General features: G+C 39.7%; 1 protein-coding gene across 2 annotated transcripts in view; it reads left to right on the top strand.

Moving 5' to 3' along the window:
- Window positions 1-19,200, top strand: part of DNAJB6 (DnaJ heat shock protein family (Hsp40) member B6) — a 62,604-nt gene that overhangs the window by 20,200 nt on the left and 23,204 nt on the right. The window contains exons 6-8 of one of the 2 annotated variants that reach the window (XM_081882684.1): window positions 5,342-5,473; window positions 6,385-6,526; window positions 7,140-7,210. In XM_081882684.1, coding sequence (XP_081738810.1) covers window positions 5,342-5,473; window positions 6,385-6,526; window positions 7,140-7,210 — 345 coding nt within the window. Of the gene's footprint in view, window positions 1-5,341; window positions 5,474-6,384; window positions 6,527-7,139; window positions 7,910-19,200 lie in introns of those variants that run through there. The other variant, XM_081882685.1, reaches the window with a different exon arrangement.

The following is a 19,200-nucleotide window of genomic DNA, read 5'->3' as shown; positions in this document are numbered from 1 at the left end:
TCAAAGGCATACAGTGATAGAACTGAATGGGATGAAGTACACTTTTCCCAAGAGTTCAGTATTGCTGAATAGTAAGAGAAGGTAATTTGGTGTCCCTATGGAAGTGAAGGCTTGAGTCTCACCCAATTACAGTAATTTTAATATGGACAGAATAGGGGTAGCTTCAGGCCTCCTTCCACTTTACATTCATAATCCTATAGGGTTGAGTATGATAATGTGTTCTAAGCAAATGACCAGGTAACTTAAAAGAAAAAAGCGAAAGAAAACTTGGTTATATATAGATGCATAATAGTGGGCAGTAATATAATATTGTTCATGTTTACACAAGTGACCTTCATAGTTTGCTAGTGAGTCAAATCAATTTAGCAGGAATAATTTAGACTGTTGCATTAGTGGTTTACCTGATAGCGCATTCAGCTGAAAAGGAATGTGTTCTCAAGTTTTAATACATGAACAATCTTTCCAAGCTTTTTGTCTCATTTGTAGTGCTTGGGAAATATCCTACCAAAGCACTAATGCTTGTTTTCATGTATGAGATAGTTTAGCTAACATTGTTACCCTTTATGATGATAGCACATAGACGTGTGCTATGCCTTTTAGCAGTATGCACAAGCACTCATATATGTGCATACCCCAAATATAATTGCAGTCAAAGGGTCGGAGGGCTACTCCAACTGATTTTTCGTTGACCCTTATTTTCATATGCATACTACGTTACAAGAAAATATTTAACTTGATTTATCCAGAATAAATCCTCTAGGGAAAAATGTGTGCTATGTGGAATTAAGTCTCCGTTGCAGTTAGTTGGTCTAGATCAGGCATAGGCAAACTCCAGCTCTCCAGATGTTTGGGACTACAATTCCCATCATCCCTAGCTAACAGGACCAGTGGTCAGGGATGATGGGAATTCGTATCTGGAAGGGTCTACTGTATTGTTTTCTTGGAAATTTGATTAGGTTTACTTGGTGCCGTGGAAGTCTGTTGTGTCCATTAACTTCAGTGCATTTATGTTAGATAGGACTATACCACCCAATATGGATTATTTGAGAGTTAAGTGGATTAAGATTCTGGGCAAAATCTTAAACAGTTGCATCTGAAGGCCACTGTTAATTCTTTTGCCCATGTTGCTGTTGACTTAGCCTCAGGCTTATCCAGCAGAAGAGATTTTTTTTTGCAGCTTTCACCTCCATTTTTCAATTTGGACATTTACAAAGATAAGAATTGGCAGTATGGGAGCTTGAAGGTTATGGGCTTGTTTGATTTACAGATGTACTGTTAAGCCCTATTGGAAAGATGTTGGTCAAATTAATTAGTGTGATTAACGACCAAGTGAATTGTGTAGCAGCAACAGACACCATTGTTTTTACCAACAGTACAACAGTGGTTGAAAACCTAGAACCATTATACAAATCTATGATGCAACTGCATTTGGAAAACACAACAGTTCTGGTTGCCGCTCCTCAAAAATGACACTGTAAAGTTGGAAAAAGGCCTCCAAAATGATTGATTGGGTCGGGCAACTCCCCTGTGAAGAAAGATTGCAGTGTTCAGGACTTTTTAGTTTAGAGAAAGGTGAATAAGAGGTGACACAATTGAAGTTGATAAAATTATGCCTGGCGTGGAGAAAGTGAATAGGGGAATTTTTTTCTCCCTCACCACACTAGAAATCATGGACGTCCAAGGAATCTGAAGTTTGAAGATTGTACTTCACACAGCAGATAGTTATATGGATTTTACTCTCATGGGAGGCATTAATAACAGGAGTAATTAAAAACAAATTCACTTAATTTGACAACTAATTCTAGATATGTTCCATATTTTGTATGGCTGGTTTTCACTCATGAACAAGGTGTTCTTCCTCCTCTTTTGAAATGATGTATGATTTTGGAAGTAGGGGAATGAGTGACCAATCAGAGAGGGGTTTATTGCTTTGTTGCCATTGTCAAATTAGGTTGAAGAGAAAGAGCTACCAAAGAAAACTCCCTTGAACAAAAAATTAGTATACACCCAAGACAGACGGATAGTATTGAACGTATATCACCCCAAAAGCATAATGGTCCCAGGTTTTTATCCATCTTGCTCCCCTTACTTCTGAAGGGGATGGAGCACATGTTCCCCATGCTGTAAAATGATGTCACTTAAGCCCAAATAATTGGATGCCTATGAGATTATGTATCTGAATCTGGGTATATAAATTAAATCCTAGTAAGTATGTTTCAAGTTGCAAATTTCAGGAATGCCTCCCTAAGGCCTATTTTGTATGCTGTCAGCAAAGCTGGGGTTTCTGTCACGTTTTCACAGCTGCAGGCACATTAGGCTCCCTGACTGGTGAATGTTCATGATGCCTGCAAACATTGACTACACTTTATATGAGCTCAAACAAGTATCCTTGTAAGATACATTACGTTTATAATGTGTGAACAGGCAATAATATATGCAGGGATATTCAACAGGTTGATCGTGATCTACTGGTAGATCCCTGGGAGGTTTTGGTAGATCGCGGTCGATCGCTGGCTCCCTTTCCTCAGCGGTGGTAAAGTAAAATTTGGCCTCGGCCCGCCCTCCATTGTTCCACGATCCCTAGAACAGAAGACGGATCTTTTTAAGTGAGATCTTTTGGTGTTCAACTTTCCCCCTTTCCCCCTAAGAAAAGCTCAGCAACTTTTCCCTGAGCCCCTAAGAAAATGGTGTGTGTGTGTGTGTGTGTGTGTGTGTGTGTGTGTGTGTATATATAAATGCACGTATCGCAGAACACAAGAATGCCGTCAAAAAAGAAGAAAAAACTTCCTCTCTTTTCCAACACATGAAAGAAACAGGACACGAAATTAATTTTGCAGATTCCAAATTGCTCTTTAACATGGAACATCACCACAAGAGAATAATCATGGAAGCCATCGAGATAGAGAAACACCCTCACAACATGAACAAGCGTGACGACACATCCCGCTTGCCAGACATCTGGAAATTAGCCCTCCCCACAAAAACTGACACCAGATCCAGAGGCACACAGAACGCTATCACCAATCAACCACACCAGACCCAAACCCAGACCCTCTCCACAGATAAATTACAGACACCATCCAGTAGCCAAACCATGGTGGCACCTCCGGATGCTGCACCCCCCTGCAATCCCTACACAGATCTGGCTGACACAGGCCACAAAACCACAGCTCGCCCCTATACACGAAGCCAAACCAGAGCACAACTAAGTGCAGTACAGCCATCTTCTCAGAAAAACTCTTCACAAAGTTCAAGAGGTCAAGACACAAAGACTTTAGCAACTAATCCACACCTAATGACCCACCTAAGTGGTACTCAGGATATCACTCAAGAAATCACTCAAGATATCCCTCAAGTAATTAAGGAACAAAAGAAGAAAAGGCACACTAGCCTGGGAACTTCCTCTCTGCCCAGAACATTGGAGGCTATACACCACACCCCCTCAACAGTATTTATAGGAACTCAAACACTGAGATCCTGCTCTGTTCCAGTAACAAGAAGCCGAAAGCACCAGCCTGAAGATGACGAGTGAGACCTCGTCGAAACGTCGCCTAGACACCCCAACTTTTACACGGGAAGACACCCGAGGACACCAAAACCTGCATATATATATATATATATATATATATATATATATATATATATATATATATAGCATCCAGCTTGGAACTTGTTCTCAGGCACTCTTTGATTTAGATAAGTTTTGAAGCTGGGGAAATAGATGCTACTGATACTGGAAAACTGCATTTTAACTGGAGTGACATAATACATGTGGAAGCAACAAGTTTCTCCTGTGCCACAGGGTACTTTTGACTTGGCACACAGACTTTTTCCTCTGTCAAAAGATTCCTGGGTTTTGTGCATATGTAAATGCTATGCATTCTGGGTAGGATCTAGATTGTTGGTTGCACGTTAGTCCTGTTGAACTCATTGCCTAATGTTTCATAATTTCAGTGGGACTCTGATTCAGCTAAGGTAGTCTGGATCCAGCCTTCCATGTTCAGCCATTCATCTTCATATAATTGTTGAATTCCATTTCTTAACCTGTTTTTTTCCCCTTTGGCCTTGTTCATATTTTATAATAATATGTTCCTCTTAAAAATCTGCAAGGACTGAAAACTCACTTTTTACAAATTGTTTATATATTGCATAACAACATTTATATACCACTTGATTGTAGAAAAAACACCTCAAAGCACCTACAAACATATAATTTACACCATTTGTTTGTTTTATTATTTTAAAATGGTAAGCTTCATTGGATGCTTTGGCAGAAAAGCAATATATAAATGAAATAAATAAATAATGCCACTTAGCATAGCATATACATAAGTTTCAAAACACTACTTTACAAAAGTTTCGTGAAAATACTTCCCCTATCAAAATGGGTGCGTGTGCCACTAAAATGGTTTTTGTTTTTTAATTAAAAAAGTTACAGCAATATATAATCAATTCCTGTTTGTTATTCCTAGTATGTTCATAGTTCATATGTCTGCTTGATGCATCTTCCAACACTTCATGCATATTGATACAACTTAACTTGTACCGACTGTGGTAAAGTTCTTGGAGTATAACTTTAGCATTCAGGTAGTACTCAAGGATTTCATATACGCTCACAATCAGATGTAATGGGCCATTTAAGTTTATTTCGGGAAGACACGGCTTCTACAATAGATCTGGTTTCAGAGAGGAAAGACTAGCCCTCAATTTTAAGAGATAATGCAACACATAAAATCACCATTGAGCTTTCAAAATGCCAACTACTTTAACTTCACATTGCCAGAAATTTTCTTGCTTGGTTCCTTCAAGCACATCCATTGTGGGTTTTCTAATGCTCTATTATGATCTGTAGTCTTTGTGAAGGCTTTTAAGATAAAGTGAATCTAGAAAACCAGATTCATCTCCTTTAACAGAGTTTAGTAGTTATACTTTCAGGATTTTGAATATATAATGTATTTCACTAAATGGCAATGATGAATTAAAAATGAACTACCTGCAGTGACATTAATCCTTTCCACAAAATCAGCTGCATCCCTTCCGATAGGGAGAAAAAGATCACAAAGGCTGTAAGCCTGTGCATACTTTCATGAACACAATGAGATATACTTCTATGTATACGTGCATAAGGTTGCACTGAAAAGCAGAGACTGCTCCATGTATCTGCCAGTTGGAGAACTAATGTTTGTTAAAGATGGAAAGTGTGTGATATTGCAAGTAGACAGCAAGCACTGGCTTGGTTGTCTTTAATACTTAAAAAATCACTAATTTTGTACCTTACTTAGAGTGTTTAGTACTGAAGTTTACCGGTATATGATTTTTAAAACTTTATTTTTATTTGCAGAAGATCCTTTTGATGACTTCTTTGGCAATAGGCGAGGGCCACGTGGAAATAGGAACAGAGGTGGTGGATCCTTTTTCTCCGCTTTTGGTGGATTTCCTGCATTTGGGAGTGGTTTCTCTTCATTTGATACGGGTAAGGTGAATTAAATTCAGTTTAATCAGCGAATGTAGACAATTTCCCAATTACAGCGAAGTTTAAACTGTAAATGGTAGGATTGTTCAATGAGCCACTAGTTTAAAACATGAAAATTTGGGAGTCATCATCCCTGAAAATTGGCTGTGCTTGCCCAAAGCTGGTGGGAGTTGTAGTATAGCAACCTCTGGAGCACCACAGATTCCCTTCACCTGAGCTACAACTGAAAGGAAATGGTTCTGAATCCAGAGCTATTTTAGATGCACATAAAGGCTTGAATTTGAACTCGCCTGTAGTTTGTTTTCTGGAAAGTTCATCAGTTTCAAAAGTGATTTTCCATGTGACATTGGGTAAACTATTATTAGTAATACTAATACTAATACTAATAATATACCACCCTTCCTCTGAAGAGCACAGGGTGGTTTACATCATAAAAATAAAATTACAGTTTGGATTCCAGCTAGCTTTTAGGAAATGTGTCATTATGCTGTCTTCAGGTCTTCAAAAGGCTTCCAGCATAGGTTTAAACCAGTGAATCACATAACTTTCACAAGCAATACATCATGTGGTTTACTGTTAATGAAATTTCTTAGTATCATTATATTAGAATATCATATCAAGGACCCAAACTTCATTTTGAGTTGGAGCATCGAAAGCTAAGGAAAAACTACAGCTAAATTTAAGAGATTGGTGGTTGTTTAAAATTGCTAGAATCAGGATATAAACTGGTATATGAAGTTAATAGACGTGGTTACACATAGTGGCCTGACAAATCAGTTCTGAATTTTACTGAGTTTATTAATCTGTGGAAAAAGCAGGAGTGAAAAACTGTTGGTCCTTGGGGGGGGGGGAGATGTACCCCTTTTTTGCCTTGGGTCAAGTACATTCTGACACTTTGATTCCCTTACTAGGTTTTACTTCGTTTGGTTCTCTGGGACATGGGGGCCTTACTTCATTCTCCTCCACATCGTTTGGTGGCACCGGGATGGGCAGCTTCAAATCTGTATCGACTTCAACTAAAATAGTTAATGGCAGAAAAATTACTACAAAGAGGTACAGTGATCTAAATTCACATTTCTCAGTAGGTTAGTTATGTAACTGGTTTTCTGTAGTCTTAATAGATTTTTAAAGACATAGAATTATAGAAATATATTGCTTCTCTTTTTATTACTTGCCAAAGGAAGGAAACAAATGCTTTCACTAGGCAGAATTACGTAACTTCAAAGTGTGTATATACTCTGTTTACATTAGTGACACACTCAGTTCCCAATAAGCTTAGCTTCTCTGTTTTCAGGTTGCTGCCTCTCATTTTCCCAAGTTTTGAGTGTGGTGTTAGTGGTGTTTGAATTAGCTGTGATTGAGGTGCCAAAGGTCCAGTCCTAGTGGATTAGAGATGTGATAAATATGTGAAATTGTGATGTCGGATCTGGCTGAAATTGGAATTGTGCTAAAATGGTGGCACAGGATTTCATAATCAGTTTCCATAAGCAGTCAGAATTGTTCTAAGCTTTTGCATAAAATGAAACTTTCCAGTTTAGCTGCTGCTATTTGATGCCAATCAGTGGTAATCACTTTATGGACAAGATATCCATGTGCCAACTGGTTGTTATTTTTTTAAAAAAAACACACTTCAGAAAAGACTATTAAATGGATTTTTATCCTGCAGAATTGTTGAGAATGGACAAGAGAGAGTAGAAGTTGAAGAAGATGGCCAGTTAAAGTCTTTAACAGTAAATGGTAAGGAGCAGCTGCTACGCTTGGATAACAAGTAATTCAACGCACGCATTTAACAGAAATGTTAAGCTATAACAAGCACCCTTTGAGGATTAACAGGAACATTTTTTTGAAGATTTCAAACGAACTCTTTTCATTATACTGTACGTAATCTAAAGTATTTATAAACGGCTCATCGGAGCTCATGATACTGTCAGACTTTTGCGTTTATTTGCTGGGACCACATGAATAGGACCATTTTTTGTCCTTAAAATTGTTGTAAATTTCTGTATGCACTTTGCTTTTTATTAAACCTGATTCTAGGTGGACAATTACCCTGCATTAGCGCTAGGGCAAAATTGTACACTAACATTAGCATGAATCCTGCTTTTTTTGATTTTTTTGTTTGTTTGTTTGATATGTGAGCCAACTAGTAGTTTAAATCTACTGTGAAGTTTAACATTTCTGAGGCAGATTTAGTTTCAAGCTTTCAATATTTAGTAGTGAAATAATGTTAATATGTTACAGATGGTGCATTTTTGGTTTAAACGAATTAAGGATGTTTTCTAGTTGTGCATGAATGCTGGCAATTTAGTCAGTTTTGACATCTAAATGTGTAATGTTTAAGCCTAGGCTAACAAAAGTTAAAACTAGTGAGCTTGGGTACTTTGTCATTTTTGCTAAAACGTTAAAAAATGAATAAATGCTGATGTTTGTGGTGCATTCTTTCATGGGTAACATTTGTAGCTTTTTTTGTGCGCCTGTGTAACTTGGATAATAACTATACTCTGCTTTTCAGTACCTGCTTACTTCAGACTTTCTTCCTTGCAAACGTTTCCCCATATAGGAATTGGGTGCCACTAAACAATTAACCACAACATTCTCAACTAGACAAGTGTTATTTCTCTGGATTAGGTAAATGTCACACCAGCGGATGTGAAACAATTGTTCCCCCCCCCCTCTGCCTGCAAACCCCCCCATCTGCGCCAGAGAGTTCCCCGAACCTTTTGAAGCAGATTTTGAGAATGTGTGGGGAGAGCAAGAGTTAAGTTCCATTTTCACGAAGCTCATTGCTCAAGCAGGACATCAGAGATTGATATTACCGCCTAAATTCATTTTTTGTGAACTGACATAAATGTAGTTCTAACCATTATTTTTCAGTGAGCAATGCTTTTTGTTTTTTCCTGAAACAGTAGATGGCTGCAAAAAGCAAAATAGGAAACATGTATTTGTTTTTCAGTTTAAGTGTTGCATTTTTTTAGATTGCCATTCAGTTGGATAAGAACATGGGCGAGTCCCTTATTCGGTATAAGCTAGGCTCCAGTGAAACCTATTTAAATTAAGCTACGAGACAGAGGATCACACTGGAAGTGTGGGAGAAAAAGAGGAAGGTAAACCTTTATCAGGGCAGCTTTGCTCTAAAACCTTTAGATCATCATTAGTTGTAATGAAGTTGTTTCCTACTGTAGCCTTCTGGAAGTTGTTGGACTACAGTTCCCATCCCATTGTTGTTCCTGGTGGCTGGGACTGATGGGAGTTGTAGTCCAATAACATCTGAAGGACTGTAGGCTAGCCACTGTGCTATATAACTTCAGCAGAAAGTCAGTACCTATTAATTTAGGACGTGCAAGTGCACTTTGTATCCATTTCTAAAACTAACCATAAGTCTAGCTTTGGATATCCTGCCTACAAATTACAGAAAGCAGCATTCCTGCATTGCAGGGAATTGGACTAGATGACTCTTGGGGTCCCTTCCCACTCTGCAATTTTGTGATTCTATGATCATACCCTTTTAAGGCCCTTCCTAATGTAAACCTCTCAATGGTTGGCACATGTTCATATATCTTGGGCTGTGTCCTCCAGATTGACTGTACTTATGTAATTAAAGAGGGGAGGGGACCATTTCACCAAACTCCTTCATTGGGAGACGAAATTCTCCAGCACTTCCTTGTGGATGTGGAGCTCACCACTAGCAGTGGCTGTAGCATAGTTTCTTTTCCCCTGAGTCCCCCCCCCCATCACTTTTGTAGCAGCAGCAATGGCCATGTTGACAGACTGACCACCATTTTGCATCCTCCACAGTGCCCCTGGCCAAGTGCCATTCTAGGGCATGTGGGACAAAGGAATGAGAAAAGGTCAAATGTATTTTTAACACAGAATTCATTAATCAGTAACCCATTATGATCTATATTTCATTTCTTATTTTTGTTCTCTTTGGGAAACATCAGTCTAGAATGATGAGGGTGAATGATACTGAGTTAGCAAAGGCTAATCAAACTAGCTATAAACAGAAGCCTTTAACTGAAAAATGCCCTGTGCATTTTTCATTTCACTCCTCATAAATTCCATCCAAATTGCTAAAGGAGAGCATTAATAGGTTACTTTCATTGAAGAATCAGCCCCTGGTACCTTCTCAACATTCACAGTTTAAAAACTATTGACAGTGCTAGTTGTAGCTTATTATTAAACTTGCCACATGGGTGCTTTTGCTGGAATGGTTCTATGCAGGCAAACATGGGGCTGTGTATATACTGTGGTTGAAAATCAGAACTGTGTGCCAAGAATTGTCAACATCCTGCATCCTGCCTTGCAATTAAAATTTACATATTTGCTTATTTTGAAGCCCTCTCCTGTATCACTTGAAATCTCATGAGACTTCACCAGGCATCAAACCTATGTATTATCTGCAAAACCTTCACCACCAACCTTCAGGTGGGGGCATAATCCTATGGGAATTATGAGAAAACATGTAATTTGCATCACTGACAGACATGCCGCTCATACTTTGTAGCCTATCAAGAGCTGAGATTTTCAGGATGCTGGATTCTGTGCTAGATGATTTTTGTACTTGCGCAATCTGATCATAGAATGCACACAGCCCCTGTATATCAACTTGCCTGGCAGTTCTATCTCTTCCAAATGCGCTGCATCATATTTAGCAGCAGCTAGTCATTTGGATGTCAAATCTAACTCTTCGCTGCTAACCTTTCTGGTATTGCAAGCCAAGCTACACTTTGTGTTGTCTGTATGTACAAGGTGTTAAATTTGATCTGGCGAAATGTGGTTCTTACTGCTTAGCATTTGTGAGAATAAATCCAGACCTTGCCTGGGGGTTGGGTGTATTGTTTTTAGCCCAACAGAAACCTGTTAGTCACTCCATGCATCCACAAAAAATTCAGTTTACCTGTTTCCAGTCTGGAAAGGGTAAAAGGTGCTCATTTACTTTCCTGGGGGTTTGCTTCATGGCATGCACTTCCCCAAGATAAAGAACAATAAAAATGAAGGTCCTTAGAAGCCAAAGCAAGAACAGTTGCAAGACCCAGAGTATAAACATGGTCCGTCCGTCTATCTATCATCTATCTATCTATCTATCTATCTATCTATCTATCTATCTATCTATCATCTATCTATCTATCTATCTATCATCTATCTATCTATCTATCTATCTATCTATCTATCTATCTATATATATCTATCTAATGTCATCATCATTGAAGATACAAAAAAAATCAATTAGAAGACTGCACACTAGTAGACAGTTAAGTGTTTTGACTGCTTAGTATTTTTCAGTGAGATTGTTTTATCAATTGTCCATTATATGAGTGATCAACTCCTGAAGAGTTGGCGGTTCTTGTGCTTTTTTTGAAAGGCTGAGCAGTCAGAGTGGATCTTTGTCTACAGTTGTGCCATCTTCTGAGATATATATATATATATATATCTGTACCTTCATTGATGTAATTAGTTTTCCAGCCATACATATCGAGTACAATACAATACCATTTTCCTATTCCGAGCTGTGTAATTGTTTTTGCTTATGCAACGCCCCAAACCAGTGCCATTCCCCCTTTTCTGGAATATGCAGTGTAAAATTTCAGGGGATTGACAAGTCCATTTCCACTCGCCCTACTTCCCCCCCCCCTTTTTTCAGTGACATGAAATTTTTGTTCCAATTACTTTTGACCATATATTTAATTTGTAGACTTCCACAGTCTGCCTAACAGTTTATTTAGAGCCCCCCTCAATATACTCATCTGCCACTAGCATTCTGTAAGGTGACAGGTTCTTGTCAAAGTAGCTTTAAAATAAAAAACCCTTTCATTTCCAAGTATGTATATTTCCGCACACCTAGAAAGTTTCCTGTAAAAACCACTCCCCTGCCTATGTATGGCTCTGTTTCTCTTCGTAAATGATAAAGCATTCAACCACCTGAGTTCTCACTTAGAAGGAAGAAGTGAGACCTACAGCAAACTATTCCAGTGTGGAGTACTCACAAGTATTCCAACCACCCATGTTCTCTTCCTGGTAATTCCATTCTACCGCCACCCTGGCTTTGTTTTCCCCTATCCTAACAAGCACTCAGCATTCTGTGACTGCTGAACATGCTGCGTCCTCATGTGGATTTTCCTCACAAAAAATATTTTTTACTGCAAGTTTTGGGGTCCCTATAAACCCACTGATAGCTCTGTTTTGTTTCTCAGTGCACTCACATTTTGGCTAAAAAAAAACCCCTGTCAGCACTCATCAGCTGAGATTGTTATTAGAGGGGGTGATTGAGTAGGATGGGAAAAGGAATTGGAGGTGAAATATTCAACAGTGATAACAAATGGGCAGGTTATGGATTTATACTTAATTCCTACCACCCTACTTGTTTTAACACGTTGGGTGTTGGTCCCTCTTCCTCAGTGTTGTCCGCACTGAGTGGCAGAACATGGACATTCCGCATGCAAGCAGTGTGCTTTTTACCACTGACCTATGACACTTCCTGACTACAGATTCTGCTCTATTGGCACTCTTATATCACGGAATGATAGTTTTGACTTGGTCACTTGTGGGTTTTTCTAGCTGCGACTGGCTGGTGTAGCTGATCATCTAGTCTTGAGAATAGTTGATGAGCTACATTTTACAGCTGCCATCAGAAAAAGAGAAATTTATCTGTTGGATCCAGACTTTGTTGCACTTCGAAATCAATGGAACAAAGGCATGACTTTATTTGTGCTGTTAATTTCAGTGGGGTGTATGTGCAGCTAAGTCTGAATCAAGCCTACTATGTGTACTATGTTTAAATCCTGTGGGTAAGTAGCTGTATCATAACTTTCTGTAGAACTTTGGCATCCTTTATTTTCAAAGCTTGGGTAAGTCTCGAAAGTTGTTTCTAAGGGCCACTAAATGCATGCTGTATTTGTGTGTAGGTGACAAGGTCTGCAATCTTCTCCTGCATTAGCACATGAAACACATCCCCCCCCCCCTTGTTTGAAACTTGACCCAGTTGCTGAAGCATTTAATACTGAGACATGCTAATACCAAATTTTCTAAATTGTTTATTATTAAATACATTGTATTAACCTGTCTTCTGTCTAGTTACTAGATTGAATGCTGTCATTTGTACCTTGGGATTGTTTTCCAACAAGGTATTGCTAAACTGTCCCCTTTAAAATGTTGTGTTTTGTAAAGGTATAATTTATGTGAGTGTTTGGAGACGTCTGGTTTAATTTTGAAAGATTTAAACATTGACTTATACATGTCATTCTCATGTCTGGGCTTTCTCTGTTGCCCATCTGCCTGGCTGAACATATTGGTTTGTATGCAAATGGCATTTGTCTGATGTCTTGTATAGTGTTGTGTCCCAGTATGTTTTGGAGTCTTCATTAACCATATGTGTAGGTTCACATTAGACCCAAATGCTCAAACATAAAATCTGCTTAGCTCTTGCTTAGCTATTGTTCCTAGAGGAGTCACTTAACCTCAGTTTCTTCATCTACAAAAGTGTTTTTAAAAAATGCTATATGTTGAAAATTGATAAATGAGAGTGCAGTTGGGTATCTTAGTGATTGCATATAGTTTACAACCTGTGCCCACATTGTGATGTGCTATAGGACAATGAGGCCTTTGCCTTAATTCTCAGTTCTTATTGGTGGAAACTTTGCCAAACCTTCAGTCTAATGTCCTCCATACAAGCAGGGTTCGGGTATCTCTCTGCTCCCAGTTCTGATTCCCATGATGTATCATAAGCTGCATTCAAAACTAATTTCATTTGCTGTAGTACTGTGGCATGTGAGACTGCTGTTTGGTTTCTGTCCTCCACTCGGAGTACCTCTGTTTCAAATCTTTCTTTATGATGGTCACTGTCATTCTTTATAATGTAAGGGCTGCATTAGTCTTTTTACTTACGATGCTTGGCGGAACACCATTGCCATCTGGCTTCCCTATAACAATTACTTTGCTCTTTATACAAAATGCTTTTCCGAACCTCAGAGTTGAGCTTGCTTGTAATGAGATTTCACATGTCAAATGACGGACAGTCAACCCTACAAAACTTCTCTTCTTCCTTCACTCTTCATAATGAGTTGCTTGGTAGCATCTTCATGTACGTTTCTTGTCATTGAGTTGCCCTAGCAGAATATTTAGGTTACTTTTTAAGTTACATGCTTATGATTAAGGTCAGATTGAAAAAGAATTTGAGTCACAATCTCTAGTCAGCATATGTTTTGAGATTGTCCAGGGCAGACTGCATTCTTAAACGTCCTTGCTTCTATTTTGCTGGCTGTAGAATTCCGAATTTATTTGTACCGTATTCAGGTTTTTGAAGAAGCTTTTAATCCTAAGGCTGTGCATTGGGTTGCTCACACTGGCCATATTGATGCCTGGAACTGCCTTCTATTGAGCCAGATCATTGATTCACTTAGCTTGGCATTGTTTACTCTCACTGGCTTCCCACTATGTTCGATAAAGATCTTTCCTAGCCCTGCTAATGTGTATTCAATACAGTAGCTCTCTTGAAAGATCAGGTGAAAAATAAGGGAATTGCAGGAGGATCAGGCTGCCAGTGGCTGTTAGATAAGACCTCTATATGTGCATGATACTGCCTGTGACATACATCTGCACTGACATCTGTTACTTTCATGCTACCTCACCACTGGCTCCCCAGCTCAGTAGACTAGAGGCAAAAATACACCAAGGCACAAGGGGCATATGCATTACAGCACACACTTGAATGTGCTCCATCTCATACTTTTGGCGTTGACTGGTTTGTTTGTTTATTTAAGGCACTAATATACTGCTTAACCATTTGCATTTCTAAGGGACGTAAGGGGCATTTGTTAAAAGCAAAAAAACTACCCTGTTAGTTAGCCACTATAAACACCAAGCCACCAGAGAGTTTGAGCTGAACGTAGGCAAGTGCTGATAGCCACAGAAGCTAAATCAAATTTTAAGTTTATTTGGCCTTAGGCTGCAGCCCAATAATTCTAAATGTACCAGAGAAAACAAATATAAATTAGAAAATGCCCCTAGGCAGTGCTTAAAAAAGGAAGAAATTGCCCATTCTAGTACTGACTGGACCATTACGTTGCTGTATGAGATGCAACCAATTTGTAAAAAGTACTGAGCAAACCATTCAAATGTTTGGGAAGTTTACTTGGAGTATTTTTTATAAAGTGCAGGTTTCAAAAGCTGTTGACAAAGGTCAGAATCCATGGTCATAGGGTTTCCTCATCTAAGTCACCTCCTTAGACAAAAACAAAGCCCTAATGTGCCTCTCAAATCATAATTCCACTTGGTACTTAAAAGGGCATTCAGCTGTGTTTTCATTATGTGCGTCGTCCCAGAACGTTTACGTAAGATTAGATCCATGGTAACTCTGTTTTCTCCCATAAATTGCTGCAGTTGGATACACAAATAATGCCTTCCCAAGCAGCATATCTTCTGTTGTGGGAGTCTCTCAAAAGCACTCCAGTGACTTAGATTTCTGATGTGTGTACCTAAGGTAAAAAGTACTAGACTGTCACGTAATTAAACTTTGGATGGAGATCAAAGTTCACTGTTGGGTGTGGTGTTAAAAAATTCCTAAATTGCAGTTTGGGCCTGTTCATGGCAGCTGGCCAGGATAAGACACTTCAAAATAATAGCATATTATTTGAACAATGTAGGTCAGTAGGTGCTAAACAGACACCCCCTGGGACAATCTAGGGCGCCGCCTGGGGCAAGGAGTCACACATGCACTTCTTCCTTCCTTGGTGTGGCTGTCTTGAGAGTGAGAGACCCAGAGAGGCATGTGCCCTGGGAAAGGGAGAGCAGTTTCCGGAATTATGGGTGGCACAGCCTAATTAACGGATCACTGCAGATGTCATATGAATTAACAAATGTCGAACATGACAGCCTGTTGAAACATACAGGAACAATTCCTTGAATGCTAAGTAGTGACAAAACTTGGGTTGAACCTTCTGCATTGAGAACAGAATGGCAAATCAGTAGCAGCTACTGTGTATTTTGTGTATTTCTATATATCAGGAACGAACAAGTCTTTTATAGGATGCCTTTGCTATTTGCATTTCATCTAATGTGCATGTTTTCGTTGCTCCCCACTTTCTCATTCAAAGAGCGCTCTTTGTACTCAACGCCTTCTAATTTTAGCCAGAAATCTGTGCAAATGCATTTGCTTATTCTGATTATGGTTGAAAATGGGTGAGACTGTTTTAGTATTCTAAAAGTTACTAGTGTTCAGAATCCTGACTCCTATTGATGTGATTGTTTCAAAGCTATGTTATCATTTTTTAAGGTTTGTCTGTATGAACACAGTATCTTTAGGAAGATGGGAAACTTTATTATACCGAGTCAGACCATTGTAGCAGGTTGGGCTGGATGACACTTTGAGTCCCTTCCAACTCTACAATTCAACAATTCTATAATCCATATATCTCAATATTTATAACGTCTTGTTGACAGGCTTCTTCCCATGTGTGCGTCTCGATATTCTAGCTGTCACACAGTGCATAAGGACACAGTGGAAATTAGTGTGGGGAAAGGGCAGGAGACAGTTTCCCCCGCCCAGCTGAAATTTAGGACTAACCTTAGCCAGGGTGGGGAGACTGTATCTCCATTGCTTTTGTTCCATCCAACCAAAGACCTGGCTTTAATATGAGAGGAAAGAAGGGGATGCAACAGGTGGCATGGCAGTAAGGGCTCAAGCAAGAGAAGTGAGAAAGGATAGAGGAGCCACCCATCTCACTGGCTCTGAAATGTGAGGCATTTAGCAATGCAATCATACTATGGATCTAGAACGCCTTGGTACTTGGATGTTTTGGCTCCCAAATGCTGGTTTGTGAACGTTCTTTGGAACCCGAACATATGATGGGGCTTCTACGGCTTCCAATTGGCTGCAGGAGCTTCCTGGAGCCAATCAGAAACTGCGCTTTGGTTTCCGGACGTTTTGGATGTCAAACGGACTTCCAGAACTGATTCCGTTTGACTTCCAAGGTATGGCTGTGCGTAGGCAGGACTTGTCTTTGTTTTGTTTGGCAAAACCAACAAATGGTTGCCAGGACAAGACTGGGCAAACAAAGGACCCAAGCCATTCTGATAGGCATTGGCATAGTATTATTATATATATACTATTACATTTTCCTCCAAGAAGGGCAAGGCGATGTGCATGGTTCTACCCCTCCCAACAACTCTGCAAGGTAGATTAGGCTGAGAGACAGTGGCTGGCCCAAGGTCACCCAGTGAGCTTCATAATTTGAATCTGGTCTCCTTGACACTGGTCGTATATTCTAACCACTGTTCGAAATTGGCTCTTGGCCATGCACACTGCATTTTATAGCTCTGGCCTTAGCTTTAGACTTTCAGACAGAAAAGTATATATATATATAATTTTAACGTACACATTCCATGTGTGTGTCTGTTGCAATATACAAGCAATACTGCAGCAACAACCATGTGACCTGGAGCAGGGCAGCTTAATAGTGCTCCCAGTCTCTCAAGATAAATAGTTTGATAGCTATTCTGCAAGTTGTGCAACAATATATAAGAAAATGTGTTGAAGTGTACTGCTGCTTTTCATGAACTTGCAGACAGTTTAAAGATGCTTACCTGGCCAGAGTGAGTGATCTAGGGCAGATGGTGCAAGCTAAGACTTGGTGGCTTGTCAGCTGGTGTCTGCGTTATGTTTAAATAGTTTTTTTCGAGACCAGATGACACCCACAGTCTGTACACTTTCTGCCATATCAAAAAAGAACTGCACATTCACTGTGAAGAAATTTTGTTTTTGTCCGATTATGATAGCTCCTTGAAGAGTAACCTCCTCGGTGCCAAAGGGTGAAAATTTAGAACATTACGTGTATCTCCTTCTGTGTCCAGTGGTTTGGGAAAGTGGCAAAGCAGTCAGATTATTGCCTTGGGAGTATACTTCCTAGGTACTATCTTGCTTGTGTGTTGGGTGAAAACCTGTGACAAGCACTTTTGTTTAAAGCTTGAATGATTGTCTCTTCAGAGCAGTAACCCTGACAGTGAAGGCAATCAAGATAATCGTTCAGGTTGTAGAATTTTAAAAATGAACATTACTAGCACAGTTAAGAAGCTTTTCCAAAAGGCCTGTTTGCAAGCTGATGGACTAAATAAAGGCTGCTCAGTCAGAGGTAAAGTATTGGCTTGCTTACTCCTCTGGTGGAAGCAGAGATCTTTGATAAACAGCCAAGAGCCCTTGATGCACGGTATCTTTTCCTAGAACTGTTTTTCTCTTATAGGATTGGGGGGGGGAGTATTGTAGCTCCTTTGTATGTCCTTCCCTGAAAAATGTTTCCTAAGTTTCAAGTTTTCTGACCCTCATCACAAGCTCCAGCCTTGCTCCCACAGTTAGAGCTGGACGGGGGGAGCAGGGTGTTGTTATCTTCACAACTGTGCAATATGAGAAGCGTGAGATTCAGCCCCCTCTCCAGTTTGGAACCTTGTCCCAGTAGCTATGCTGCACTTTGGAGGCACTCAACCCTCAGAAGCATGGCAGGGACATTTGCCACACGGCTCTCTCAGCATAAGGGTTGTGGCTTGTTCTTCTTTCAGCAGGCATCGGACGAGGGGAGCAGACCATTGCTCCTGATCTTGTACTGTACTGACTTTTGGAACTGCTGTGCGAGGCAACCGCCAGGCTTTGGCAATAATACCTTTCTAGACAAGGCAAAATGTGTGGACCCCTAGTCAGCATCTTCAATTGGATCCACCAGCAGTCTGGCTTACCTTCAGGCTAGAAAACATTCTGTTAGTATTGACAGGTTTTAGGAGAATTAGTACGCTGTCTTTAAGCCCCCTTCCAGTGCTTTGTTTTCTTAGCTGAAACTTACTTAGGGTCTGCTTATTCCCCTTGAGAACAAAACCATTCTTAGATTCGTTTTGGGTTATCCTTTAGTTTTGTAGTTCCTTGGATTATTAATGCTTTTATTTCCACCAGAGCCAAGTAACTTCCTCTTTGCATGGTGTCCAGTGTGTGCAATGGTCTTTGGGACTTTCTAAAACACGGCAACACCTTGCCTACAAGGATAACTGGTTTGCTTGAGAATGCTGCCGGGAAAGGCTTCCTTGCTTGCCAGAATGTGTAGGTGTGCCTTGGTACAAGATTTCCCTAGATAGGCGTTTGCTGCATTGTGTTTGATTGATACTACTTTTTAAAAAACCCATTCATTTGTTTCTGCAGAACCTGAATTCTGTTCTGCTTCATGAAAACAGGTGGGATTTTAAGGCTACACCAAACTTTGCTCCTTCAGCCGTTTGTGGCTCCTTTTTATGCCACAGTTCTTTCCAGCATTGCTCCAGTTTCTGAGAATTGCAAAGCTAATGTGGAAAGGAGCTGCAGAGCAAGTTTTTCCCTATATGACCATTAATTTCTGACATTACCAAGCAGTGCAGGAGTGACTGTGTTTCCATAGTTTACCCAAAGAAGATGCTTGTGCAACCAGAAAGTTTGCATATCGTCTATATACTAATGGGTTGCAGCAGATGCCTCACTAATTCTCCTTGAGGAAAGTAGCCTTTAAACTATGAAGGGCAAATAATTTTGCAATTTACTACTTTTGCATAATCTTAACTCAAGGTCTTAAGCAGTCCCAAACATTTAAAAACATGCTAGCATAATAGCACAAAGCTACTTTTCCCCAGCTGGTTATAATCTCTCTCTTTATTCTTGAAGCAAGGAAAAACTGTCATTCAGATGTTATGGTAAACATATGTGCAAGTTTAGGAAGAATGTTAAC

Source organism: Podarcis melisellensis, assembly GCF_964234715.1.
Source record: "Podarcis melisellensis genome assembly, chromosome: 12".
NCBI lineage: Eukaryota > Metazoa > Chordata > Lepidosauria > Squamata > Lacertidae > Podarcis > Podarcis melisellensis.
The sequence above is the reverse complement of the archived record's forward strand: the minus strand, read 5'-3'. Positions and strand labels throughout refer to the sequence as shown.